The 11,796-nt window shown below is 40.3% G+C and overlaps 1 protein-coding gene across 1 annotated transcript; it reads right to left on the bottom strand.

The window, feature by feature from the left end:
• Window positions 1–54: 54 nt before the first annotated feature.
• fam78bb (family with sequence similarity 78 member Bb) lies at window positions 55–9,977 on the bottom strand. Its single transcript, XM_067413984.1, has 2 exons — window positions 4,325–9,977; window positions 55–2,991 (listed from the first exon to the last, which is right to left on the bottom strand). The coding sequence occupies exons 1-2, from the start codon at window positions 4,585–4,587 to the stop codon at window positions 2,469–2,471; spliced, it is 786 nt and encodes a 261-aa protein (XP_067270085.1). The 5' UTR covers window positions 4,588–9,977; the 3' UTR covers window positions 55–2,468.
• Between the last annotated feature and the right edge of the window lie 1,819 nt (window positions 9,978–11,796).

The following is an 11,796-nucleotide window of genomic DNA, read 5'->3' as shown; positions in this document are numbered from 1 at the left end:
AAAATGTGTAAAAACGATGCATGCAATCACAGCTTGGAAAAACGTAATTAAAAAGGCAAAAAGATTTTTCGGTTCTTCCATAAAGTTGGGCATTTAGATCCATGTTTATTTGATCAGTCAGGATGCTCTAGCTGCCCGAGTCCTTCACAACATACTGTGAACCACAAAAACAATAATCTCTGCGGTGACCTCTGAAGACCAGCATCGGTAATGTTGCTTTCGAAGTCTGTGCTTCCCTGGCATCATAAATTTAATTTATACAATTCCAGTGACTTTAATGCTCAAGCGAACTGATTCATTTTTGATAATCAAGCAGTCACTCCACTGTAATTTGTGCAGGCGCTGGAGACTCTTGAGGAGGAAGATGAGGGTGCTTCAAAGAAGAAGAAGGCGGTTGAGTGTTTGTTGTGCTTTTGTGTCTGGATGTGTGTTCGTTATCTCAGTAGCAATGTCTGGATGGTTTTCACCTCTCTAATGAGTAGCGGTGGGAGTTGGTGTTTGCAGCACTGTTCAAATCTTTCTCTTCCCTTCCCTTGATTCCCTCGCTCCCAGGTGAAATGGTAGACAGCTCCAGACATTCTTAAGCTTAGGGCATTGAAATTCAAGCAGCCGAAGGCCTGCCATTACCACTGCAGCAGTATTCACAAGTCCAGGTTATGTTCAGTGGAACTAAAGTCTTATATCGCTTTTTCATTTATGCCGTGTGGTTGGAGCTTTCAGTTTACTTCAGAAGCACTTTAAATTAAGCTAATTAAGCTAAAAGGCAATATTGAATTCAATTGTACACCTTCTCAAGTCATACATTTATGCACAACAGTTTCTCTTGTTTTGCAACATTGTGTTTCTATACGTAGCATCTAAGCTTGCTGCTTTGTCTGATCAAGACTGGCTCCTGTGTAGCGCAGATGTTTTACACTTACAGGGCTGTGCCGGTGAACATGACAACCGCACCACCGCGGTGGTAAAGCGCCAATTTATTTATTAATTTAAAAAAATGTGTATGTGAATGCCTTTTTACGTGAATATGACACAAGTGAAGCATGCTTTATTTTCTAAATAAATAATAGGTTCGCAATTAAATGTTACCTCGCAGCCATGGAAACAACATTCATGCCCAACGAGATACTTATTTACGTCTTTTAAGAAGTTAAAGCTACACTGTAACTTTTTTTAGTTTATTCTTAGCTAAAAACACAGTTTTTTCATAAATATATGTGCTCATTAATGTATATTTACTTCTTTCAAGTAATAAAGTATTCTCTTAAGTTTATAATATGCCATAGAAAATACATACGGGTGAGGGGTTTGAATGCCGGTTGCCATGTTGCCCCTCCATCTTGAAAGTACATTAGCCAAAGAGGGACATACCCATAAATTCAAGCTTCGCCTTTCGCGTTTTAACACTCGATGGCACCATAGATATGTATACGCATAGATATGCATACGTATACATATCTGTGGATGGCACCGTGTCGAATGTGAAGAGAGGGCTTGCCATGTTAATCTTGGACTAAATCGGCCACCGTAGGAGTTAAAACGAAATCAGAATTGAGAGGAACAGAAACTATTACTCACTGGATGGTCATATACCTTTTCACCGCTAGATGGGGGAAATATTACACAGTGTAGCTTTAACCACAACGCTTTAATTACAAAATAAATAATAGGATTTATTATTTATTTTGTAAATAAAGCGTAGTGATTAACTCGTGTCATAATATCCACGTAAAACAGCATTCACATAAAAAATAATAGTAATAATAATTGTTTGGCCGACCACCACCGGTGCTACTCAGCCGCTGTTGTGGGGCGGTTAACGTTCACTGGCACAGTCCTATCTGTAAATAATAAAATTGTCTGTGATACTCCATCCAAAAATGAACATGAATATGCTGCCATCATTTATGTGGTTCCAAACATGTATACATTTCTTTCCTCTGCAGAGGAACATTTTGAAGACCAAAACCCACTGACTTGTTCCACAGTAAAAAAGAGAATCATGCTCAGAATCAAAGTATGGTTAAGTTAGGACAGTAAATTTTTGGGTGGAGTATCCCTTTTATGTATACCCCAGTATGATTTATTCACCTTGATTCTTGAGGTTTTAAGGCAAATGTCAATAACAAATTAAAGGGATGGTTTCCAAGCCTGTTTGACTTTTTCCTCTGTGGAATGCAAAAGAAGATCTTTTTAAAAATTTGTATTTTTTCCTTCTATGCACTGAAAGTCCATGTAGTTTTGTTTCATTGGATGGACAGAATCATTCTTTGAAATATATTCTTGTGCGTTCCACACAAGGAGCGAAAGTCATACAGGTTTTTGAAATGATTTGAGGGTGAGTAAATCATTATTTTTTAAAAATGAACTGTTCCTTTAAGTGTCTCTATGGCCATTCAAGAACCAATCATCTCTTTAAAGGCATTAGTGTGGATTTAAGGCAAATTTTGATTGAAAACCTTCACAACCTGCTACTTGGAGGGAATCACCACTAATGGTGTTCCTCGCTTGGGCCTCCACATTAGCACTTGGGCGTCATTAGCATTAGGTTTACCCAAAGCGTTAGGGGGGATCGGCTCCATATGGGTCAACACCTTGGGCTGGTCCTGGTGCACCCGGCCTGTGAGTCTTGCTCGAGAGCCCAGTGGCTTGGAGGGGTCAACGGCGATGTCCACTTTCATCCTCCACTTCACTGTCTGCAGGAGGATCTTTTCCTGTGTGGCCATATTCAAAGCCACCAGCCATGTGGTGAAGCTCTGGTCGCGTTTGATCCGCGTGAGCAAAGGCACGTTGCTCTCGCTCACCGGTACGGCCCACGTCACGCTGGGGTAGAAGTTATCGTTCATGCTGACAGTGAAGCGCGAGGGTTTGGACGCGGGGCCGGCGAGGGTCACCGTTTCTGTTGTGTTTCCGTACCACGGGTAACTCACGCCGTCCGAGTCGCTGATGGCCTTCACCAATCCTTCACGTAGCTCTGGCAGCTCCCAGCTTGACCTGCGGAAATGTAACGTTTCGAGGTTAAACAAACACGGTTGTGCTGTTGAGCTAAGCCTATTATATGCTGTAAGTGAAAGAAGATGCTCAGTCCAATTGTGCAGATGATAGTTGGGGTTAATGATGACATTCATTACCAGGGTCCCAGCTGCCTGTGTAAAATGACTCAGTGTGAGAGGACGTTAATGTGGCTGGGTGTTGTTAGGTATGACCCGATGCTGGCATTTCTTCTTTGGTACAGCACCATCTGTGTCACAGTTAACCCCACGCAACCACCCGCTCAGGCAGTAATACACACCCCCACACACATGTCCACACCTCCACACAGACAGGCCCCCCAGGCAGCATCAGAAGGGCCCACATCACGCGTCACAGGGCTTGTGGGTGGGTGTGAGAATGTCCCTATCTCGTCTGCTGCTCTGTCTTTATAGATAATTGCATTCGCCTGCAAAACTAAACTGTTTAGTGCGACCACGCTGATGTTTCAGTGCAGCTATTCCGTTTTTATCCGCTACCTCTCCCTGTCTGATCCAGTGACAGGCTGTGAAACTCATTTGTGGGAGTATAAATGAAAGAGCAGTGACTGATGAAGGTGCAAACACTCCTCCCCTCAGGCACTGAGCTGATGTATGCATACTCTCTATAAATCACTGCTGCACTTCTTATCCTTTGCCATGCACTATTTAAAGCCGTAATTGAACAAACAAATCTATATAAATGAAAGATGTACTCATAGATGGGTCAATGAATCTTTTTTGAGTGAAGCTTAAAATTAAATGGTGTAATGTCTAAATTGGAAAAAAATACAGAAGAAAGTCTTTTAAAATGCTTATATTCTTCACTGTAGGAATGTTGACATAAGCAGTTTGGCATATTTTCTTATTGTTACGTCTCAAAATATGAAAGATATCAATATTAAAATAAATTAATATCCTTTGTCCATCAAATCAAAGTCAGTGTGGCATCAATTTGATTACACAAAGTTTTAAGAAAAACCCCAAATACTTTTTTTAATGTCATAATGTTATGTTTTGTTTGGGTCAAAATGAGTAACTTTTTAAGGAAAAATACATGAATTGTGACTTACTCAACGTGCAAGTATTTTAGTACCTTAGCTGATTTATGGCTATATGCTGCTTGACAGTCATTTAATTCGAATTAGGTTTCTTGTTTTTCAAAAATTACAAATGGAAAGGTTTCAAATTGCAATATCTTGGCATATGTTTTAAACAATTTTTTTTGTAAATAATTGTATAATTCGCCACTGACCCAGATAAATGATTGCTTATCTGAATTTCTATCATTGAAGACTTAAAACATGCACCAGGCTTACATGCCGAGGTCTCCGTAGGTGTTGTAGAATTCCATCTGAGTGCACGCTTGAATCCAACCCACAACCCAAGTCTCATTTCGAGGGATCGGCGGCATTACTATCCGGGCGGAGGCCTTGAAGTACGGAGTTTTGTAGCGGAGCACTATGGGTGAATTCTCCTCGATCACTGTCGGGCAATGGTCAATAGTAGCAGACACGTCGAAAACAACGATGTTCTCGCGTTTGATTCGGGGTTTGCAGGCGACACTCTGAAGGCAACCCATGGCTGGAGAGGGTCAGAATCAGGGTAATCGACCAAACAAGTAGGGTGTTTAAAAATAAAATACTTTTATATGTCCAAAAAAAACAGTCGATCTAAGCTCATGGTCAGTCCACGCGCCCAAAACAGGCTAGTTACTCCACAAAATAATACATTTAGACGATTTGAGTGAAGAAAAATCACGAACAAGACAAAAACAGGTGTCAATCAAAAGCACGTGCTTTCCCCCAAGTCATTGCCATTTAGATATGATCAACAACTATCAAATCACTGTCTAGTTACTCGGGATCAACAACAGGTTGCAAGACCTCCGACCATCTCCTGATCTTTGGTTTGCCCATGCCTTTGATTGTCACTCGCGATCGGGTTTAAGGGTTGTTTTGGGCTCTCACTTCAATCTGATATGTTTCCTTTCAAATCCGCATGGCCTTTTGCATCTCTTCGCCCTTTCATCCGTTTCTTTCTGGTCCGAGTTTTCATGTCACAAGCGGAGGCAGAGCAAAAACAGTCAGGTGTGGCGGACCGCTCGCCTCGACAAGAGGTGCTCGCGATTCGGTTTTTCTCGATTGATGTTTGCGCTATCGGAACAGCGGGCGATATCAAAGTATTTCATGATTTACGATGGAGGAGAAACCGCGAAAAGTATGTTACACAGCGTTGTAGTTGCTCTCGGTCACATCTGACGTTCCGTTATAGCGTGTATTCCTTCATTAAACACAGACATCCACACAAACACGCGAGGCGTCCAGATGAGATTGGATAAATCGTTGACATCTACACTGTCAAAGCGACTGCTATTCGGCTTTTTCCCATTCCGTTGTTGATGTGCACGCCGTGGTCGCTGTTCGGTTGCTGTGGTGCTGAATGAACGGTCGAGGGTGCGTGGGAGTACCGGTGCACATTATAGTCCTCCTCACGTAGCTACACTCAGTTCAGGGCTCTCCGTTCAACAAAACCGGGAAAAACTATGTAATGGAATAATGAAATGCATGACTCAAGATTGAAGTACCCCGAGTTTGAGCCTGTTGATGATGTTGAATCTTATGAAATCCTGTAATATTCGTGATTCTTTAGCAGTATTTTATGCTACTTACGCATGCATATAGGCTATATGTAGGCTTAGATACTCGATGTTGAACATATAATGACGGCTCTTTTGATATGGTCGTGCTTACACGAATACGTTGAAAGTGGGTCAAATTTTCAAAAACAAACTGTAAGATGTGGGGACCTCTTAAAAAAAGCGTGAAACGTGGCTTAAAATTGACTGCTTTTTAGATCGCTGACTAAGGGTCGTCAAAAGACCTTTGTGTTAAAAGAAAGTTAAAGAGCTAGTTCACCCACAAAAAGAGTGTTCCAAACCCGTAAGACATTTGTTCATCTTCAGTAGGCCTACACAAATGAAGATATTTATGGTGAAATCTGAGAGCTTTCTGTCCCTCCATTGACAGCTACGCAACTACGTTGACGCTTCAAAAAGTTCTTAAAGAGATGGTAAAACTACTCCATACGAATTGAGCGGTTTATAGTCCAAAATTTCTAAAGAGACTCGATGGCTGAATAGATTAAATTTAACTTAGACTTTTATTCACATAAACATCAGCAAATATAAACAGAAGCTCAACCAAACCTGCTTGACTTGCGAAGACAAACTTTATTGGTTCGTGGAAGCTCAAATAGGATATGCTGCACATGAGAATGAACCTCATTGGTTCTTGCACTTTAAAAAATGCTGGGTTAAAAACAACCCAATTTAACCCAGCATTTTGAGCTTCTGTTTACCAACTGATGTGTGAGTTGATGAATGTTTATATGTGAATTAAAGCCTAAATTAAATATGTTCATTAGGCCTATAAAGCAATTGTGTCTCTTAAGAAAATGTGTAGCCTACTAAACCGCTCAATTCATGTGGATTCATTTGACATTTTACGATCTCTTTATGAAAGTGTTCTGAAGTTGAACGAAAGTCTTGCGGGTTTGGAAGTGAGGGTAAGTAGCCTAATGAAATTTTTGTTTTTGGGTGAACTAACGATTGCGCCATAGAGAAAGCACAGACGAAGTTTATATGCTGCAAGTCAAAAGAGAGAGCCTAAGGGCTTCATTTTCACTTGCAAATTGATTATAATGATTCGTTTTTGTAACTTTGATCCATATTTACCTCCTCTCTTACATATTAGGTTAACACCGGGAGATTACACAGCGCGAGAGACATGTTCCGCTTCTTAATTGGTGGCTTTCCGTGTTACCATGACAACCAACATAGACGGACTGTCGTCACTGAGGCCGATCTCATGTCAAATTTATCCGTCAGGGAAACATCACTGTGAAAATTGGCCGCTGTCTTAAGTACGTGTGAGGTCAGAAGAAGATGATGGTGATTAGTGAATCTAAACTCAACCCAGTGTAAAGTGCAGACTTGACAGATTCAACGTGTAGCTACAGGTGTGTGAGTGACATTAGAGGAACAGTCGAAGCTGCCTCCTTTGGATGTGTTTTGTGTTGTAAATGTTAAGGCGTTTTATATATATATAGCCTATATATATATATATATATATATAATATTTATAATGTGTGTGTATATGTAAGGTCTGCCAATCGAATAAATGTAAATGACAATCTCTCTATTTCTTCTGCTAAAATTATGGACAGCCGAACTGAATGAGGTAGAGCGATAAAAAGACAACTTTTGGATGTTATTTTGTGGATGTTTTTATGGAATGTCACGTGACATGCATATGAAAAATCTAATATAAGTATTATGAGTCACGCAGTCCGTTTTAAGAACACAGAACACCACTCAAAACCAGGGAAACAAGATAAAACTTGTTTTCGTTTTCTTCTTCTTTCTTTTCTTAAAATAGCATGCAATGTCTCTAACGCTCTGCACAGTCTGCATTTACCAAATTATCCAGCAGAGGGAGATATTGTTTCTGAGAAATAGCTCGGATTTTCTGGTGTGGTGTGCACTTTCATACACACCTCTCTCTCTCTCTCTCTCTCTCTCTCTCTCTCTCTCTCTCTCTCTCTCTCTCTCTCTCTCTCTCTCTCTCTCTCTCTCTCTCTCTCTCTCTCTCTCTCTCTCTCTCTCTCTCTCTCTCTCTCTCTCTCTGTCTCTGTCTCTGTCTCTGTCTCTCTCTCTCGCGCGCGCGCGCGCACATGAATGCATACAAATGTTTGGGATATATCTTCAGTTCTTTTATTGGCATACATATCCTCCATATTGGACATACAATCTTACTTTATGCGATATGTGTTAACATAGTCATAAATTATATTTCCATTCTATGCAATGCATCTATACACTGTATCTAATTTGCATATGTGTTCTTGGGGCAACATGTAATAAAAAAGACATGCGATAATTTGGTAATAATTGGTAATATTTTCATATGAGATATTCCTTTTCATAAGAATATTGATATATGATTTCTTTCCCTATCTTCCAAAATGCCTGATGTGCCATGACGTAAATCATGGCACATCAGGGTCATGTAGGAAATCTATGCTGAAAGTCAAAATATGCAGAAAGGCCATAACTAGTTTTTTTTTTCAATTTGAGCCAGTCAGCCAGTGTTCATAAACAGCCAGTGTTCGAAACGATCTCCTTACCTTATCCGGTTCACAATGGTAAGCTTGTAATAATGTGTTTATAATTTGCGTGATACTGTAAGCTTTCCACGGGAAATTCAAGCATGGAAATTCATCTTCGCGTCATTAAGTCACACCAAAACCCACCCAATTGCTCCTCTAAACTAGCCTAATTAATTGAGTTTAAGGATGGGTCCCTCTGGGGGTAAAATCTGCATTCTTTTTGGCAGGGTTCCCCTGCTAAAGTTGACATTCACGGGGCTAAATATTATTGGGATCGCTTCAACCCGCAGACATGAAAAACAGCCTCCTTTAAATACTCCTTTAAACCATTCGTTTCATCCACTCCGAGGAGCCGTGCCGATGCACGACCCACGTAAAGAAGATAATTCAACAATTAACTGCAATTGCAGGTTTCAAACAGAGAGGCAAAACTTACAGACTGCAGCTTTAAAATATGATGTCCTCTACAGAAGAAAACTGCATTGGGTATCAGGACAATGACACGTTTTTTTCATGACGCATATTCATAGTTTTGTGTTTCTGAATCTAGCTGGAGGTTGAAATGACAATGGAGAGAACGAGACCAAGCGATCAATAGAGAGAGAGCAAGAGAAAGAAAAGGGAGGAAGCAGTAATCTTAGTTCAGCCGCCTGGTTCTGTCAGTTCAGGCTTCTAGTGGAGTGGATTAGAGCTCGGGTGAAAAAGAGAACTGGAGAGAGAGCCTAGAGATGTCTGTCGGGTAGCCTATCTGTCTGAGATGGCCCAGCGCTAATGGACAGGTTAAGATGGTCTGTAATCCTTACATGGGTGGGTAAATAATCCAGGCCTTCCCTGTCCTATGCAGAACAGGTCTAGACCACTTTAAACCGTGTAATGTGACTCAGTGGAGGGACAAGCATGAAAATCCTCCTTTAGTAAACAAGTACAACAAAACACTTAAAGCCATGTAATCTAGAAGAAACCAGGTCTGTGGAGTAGAACATGGAAATACCTAAAACACCTGAGCGTTTAAAGCTGTGTACAGGACGTTCAAGGGTTAGTTCACCCAAAAATGCTGTCATCATTTACTCACCCTTGTGTTGTTCCAAACCTGTGTGAGTTTCTTTCTTCTGTTGAACACAAAATAAGATATTTTAAAGAATGTGGACGGCATCCATTGACTTCCATAGTATTTTTTTTCAATGTAGTCACTGTGTGCCGTCAACTGTCTGGTTACCAACATTCTTTAAAATATCTTCTTTTTTGAAAACAAATTTAAATTTTGGGGTAAATTAACGCTTTCAGTAGTTGGCTTCGTGTCTTTTAAGGTGATGTGGAAAGTGTGTGTGTGTGTGTTACTGGATGAATTGTGGGAGGAGCACAGAAGGTGGGGAACTCATCAGAAACCTGTTTTAGGCTGACCTTTCTGCTTTAATGAAATGTCATAAAGATAAAAGAGCAGTAATGTGTGTGCGTGTGCAGACGCAAGACCTGTTTGTGATTGTCAGCAGAATATAGGCCTAGATATGTACGTTATACGTTGTCTTCCTCTTTCTCCCTCCTCTCTGTCTTTCTCTATGTAATAAAAGGTTGGAAATGCTGAAGCTTCATCTCTCATCACTATTCAATGCTCAGCTACATCCCAGATGCCTGGAGACTATGACTCCTGCCAGACTTTCAAGCTAATTACATTTGATCCTTTCACACTATTCGGCCCACTGTGCAATAATGAACATTTTCTTTGAAGAAATCAAAAATCTACATTTACAGTACAAAGTGTCACATCTGGACCTAGTTCATAAAGGTTAATTCAATTATACTAATAAACGAATGTAACTGGAAAGTCAATATTTCTTGGAATTTGACCAAAGCTTTGTACCAGTTTTTTTTAGGCTTTGAACAGAGTAAAGACAAGGACAAGTGTCTGTTGAAAGATAAAAAAGATAAAACTGGAATAAGACAGAAGGCCCTTGTGTCTTTGCGGTCGTCTCCGTCTCTCATCTCAGAGCCTTGTGGCCTCACTTGCGTCACTTGATAATTTTTTTTCACTATGAGATTTTATTGGTGGATTGGACCATCTATTTTTAGATGAACAACTATTTAGTATGGTTTCATTGGTTCATCTTTTTCCATCTCAGATTTGTGAGAAAAAACAAAAAATAAATCTGTGATGCTTCAGGACTGAAAGGATCCCTCAAATCGCCCTTTTGCTTCTATATAGACCCAGACACAGTTAGTCAGTCAGTCAGCAGTCTGAGCCACCTAACGCTTCAGGAATCTCCTGCCTGCTCAGGGCACTTCCCGCTCTGGACAGCAGACTGGAGAATCAACAAACCCACTAAAATCTACAGTAAACACCACAAACACTTTTATGACACACACAATGATTTAAAAGCAAAAGGACTCCGCTTATTAGTGATATCTGTTTAAACATTTAATTTCCTTTAAATGCATGCAACAAGTAGCTCTGTTAATGAGAGCTGACCATTGCACCATTCTCATGGTGCAGTCTTATGAACACAATTCATTGTTTGTTACTTAATCAATTTTAAATTACGTTTTTAATGTTGTTTATACAAACCTGATTTCAGAAAAATTGGGACACTGTACAAATTATGCATAAAAAAGAAATGAAATCATTTACAAATTTCATAAACTTATATTTTATTCACAATAGAATGTGGATCGCATATCAAATGTTGAAAGTGAGACATTTTGAAATGTCATGCCAAATATTGGCTAATTTTGGATTTCATTGTGGCTACACATTCCAAAAAAGTTGCGACAGGAAGCAATTGGAGGCCGGAAAAGTTAAATGTACATATAAGAAATAGCTGGAGAACTAATTTGCAACTTATTAGGTCAATTGGCAACATGATTGAGTATAAAAAAGAGCATCACAGAGTGACAGTGTCACTCAGAAGTCAAGATGGGCAGAGGATCACCAATTCCCAATGCTGTGGCGAAAAATAGTGGAGCAATATCAGAAAGGAGTTTCTCAAAGACAAATCGCAGAGTTTGAAGTTATCATCATCTACAATGCATAATATCATCCAAAGATTCAGATAATCTGGAACAATCTCTGCGTGTAAGGGTCAAGGCCGGACAACTGGATGCCCATGATCTTCGGGCCCTGCATCACAGGAATGCTACTGTAATGGAAATCACAACCTGGGCTCAGGAATTGTCAGTGAACACAATCCACCGTACCATTCGCCGTTGCCAACTAAAACTCTATAGGTCAAAAAAGAAGCTATATCTAAGCATGATCCAGAAGCGCATGTGTTTTCTCAAGGCATATTTAAAATGGACTGTGGAAAAGTGAAAAACTTTTTGGAAAACTGGGACGCCTTGTCATCATGACCAAAGAGGACATGGACAACCCAAGTTGTTATCAGTGCTTAATTCAGAAGCCTGCATCTCTGATGGTATGGGGTTTGCATGAGTGTGTGTGGCATGGGCAACTTACACATCTGGAAAGGCATCATTAATGCTGAAAGGTATATCCAAGTTCTAGAACAGCATATGCTCCAGGCGTCATCTCTAGGTACCTTGCATTTTTCAACATGACAATGCCAGACCACATGCTGCATCAATTACAATATCATGGCTGTGTAGAAGAAGGATCCGGCCACTGAAATGG

The sequence above is a fragment of the Pseudorasbora parva genome, chromosome 13, assembly GCF_024679245.1.
Source record: "Pseudorasbora parva isolate DD20220531a chromosome 13, ASM2467924v1, whole genome shotgun sequence".
NCBI classification, from domain to species: domain Eukaryota; kingdom Metazoa; phylum Chordata; class Actinopteri; order Cypriniformes; family Gobionidae; genus Pseudorasbora; species Pseudorasbora parva.
This window is presented reverse-complemented; position numbering and strand designations above follow the sequence as displayed.

What these genes read in the sequence shown, in the direction of transcription:
- fam78bb (XM_067413984.1), bottom strand. Translation starts at nt 4,587, where the DNA reads ATGGGTTGCCTTCAGAGTGTCGCCTGCAAACCCCGAATCAAACGCGAG. An exon ending in ACCTACGGAGACCTCGGCAT is followed by an intron (nt 2,992 to 4,324) that starts GTAAGCCTGGTG and finishes ACATTTCCGCAG; the next exon opens with GTCAAGCTGGGAGCTGCCAG.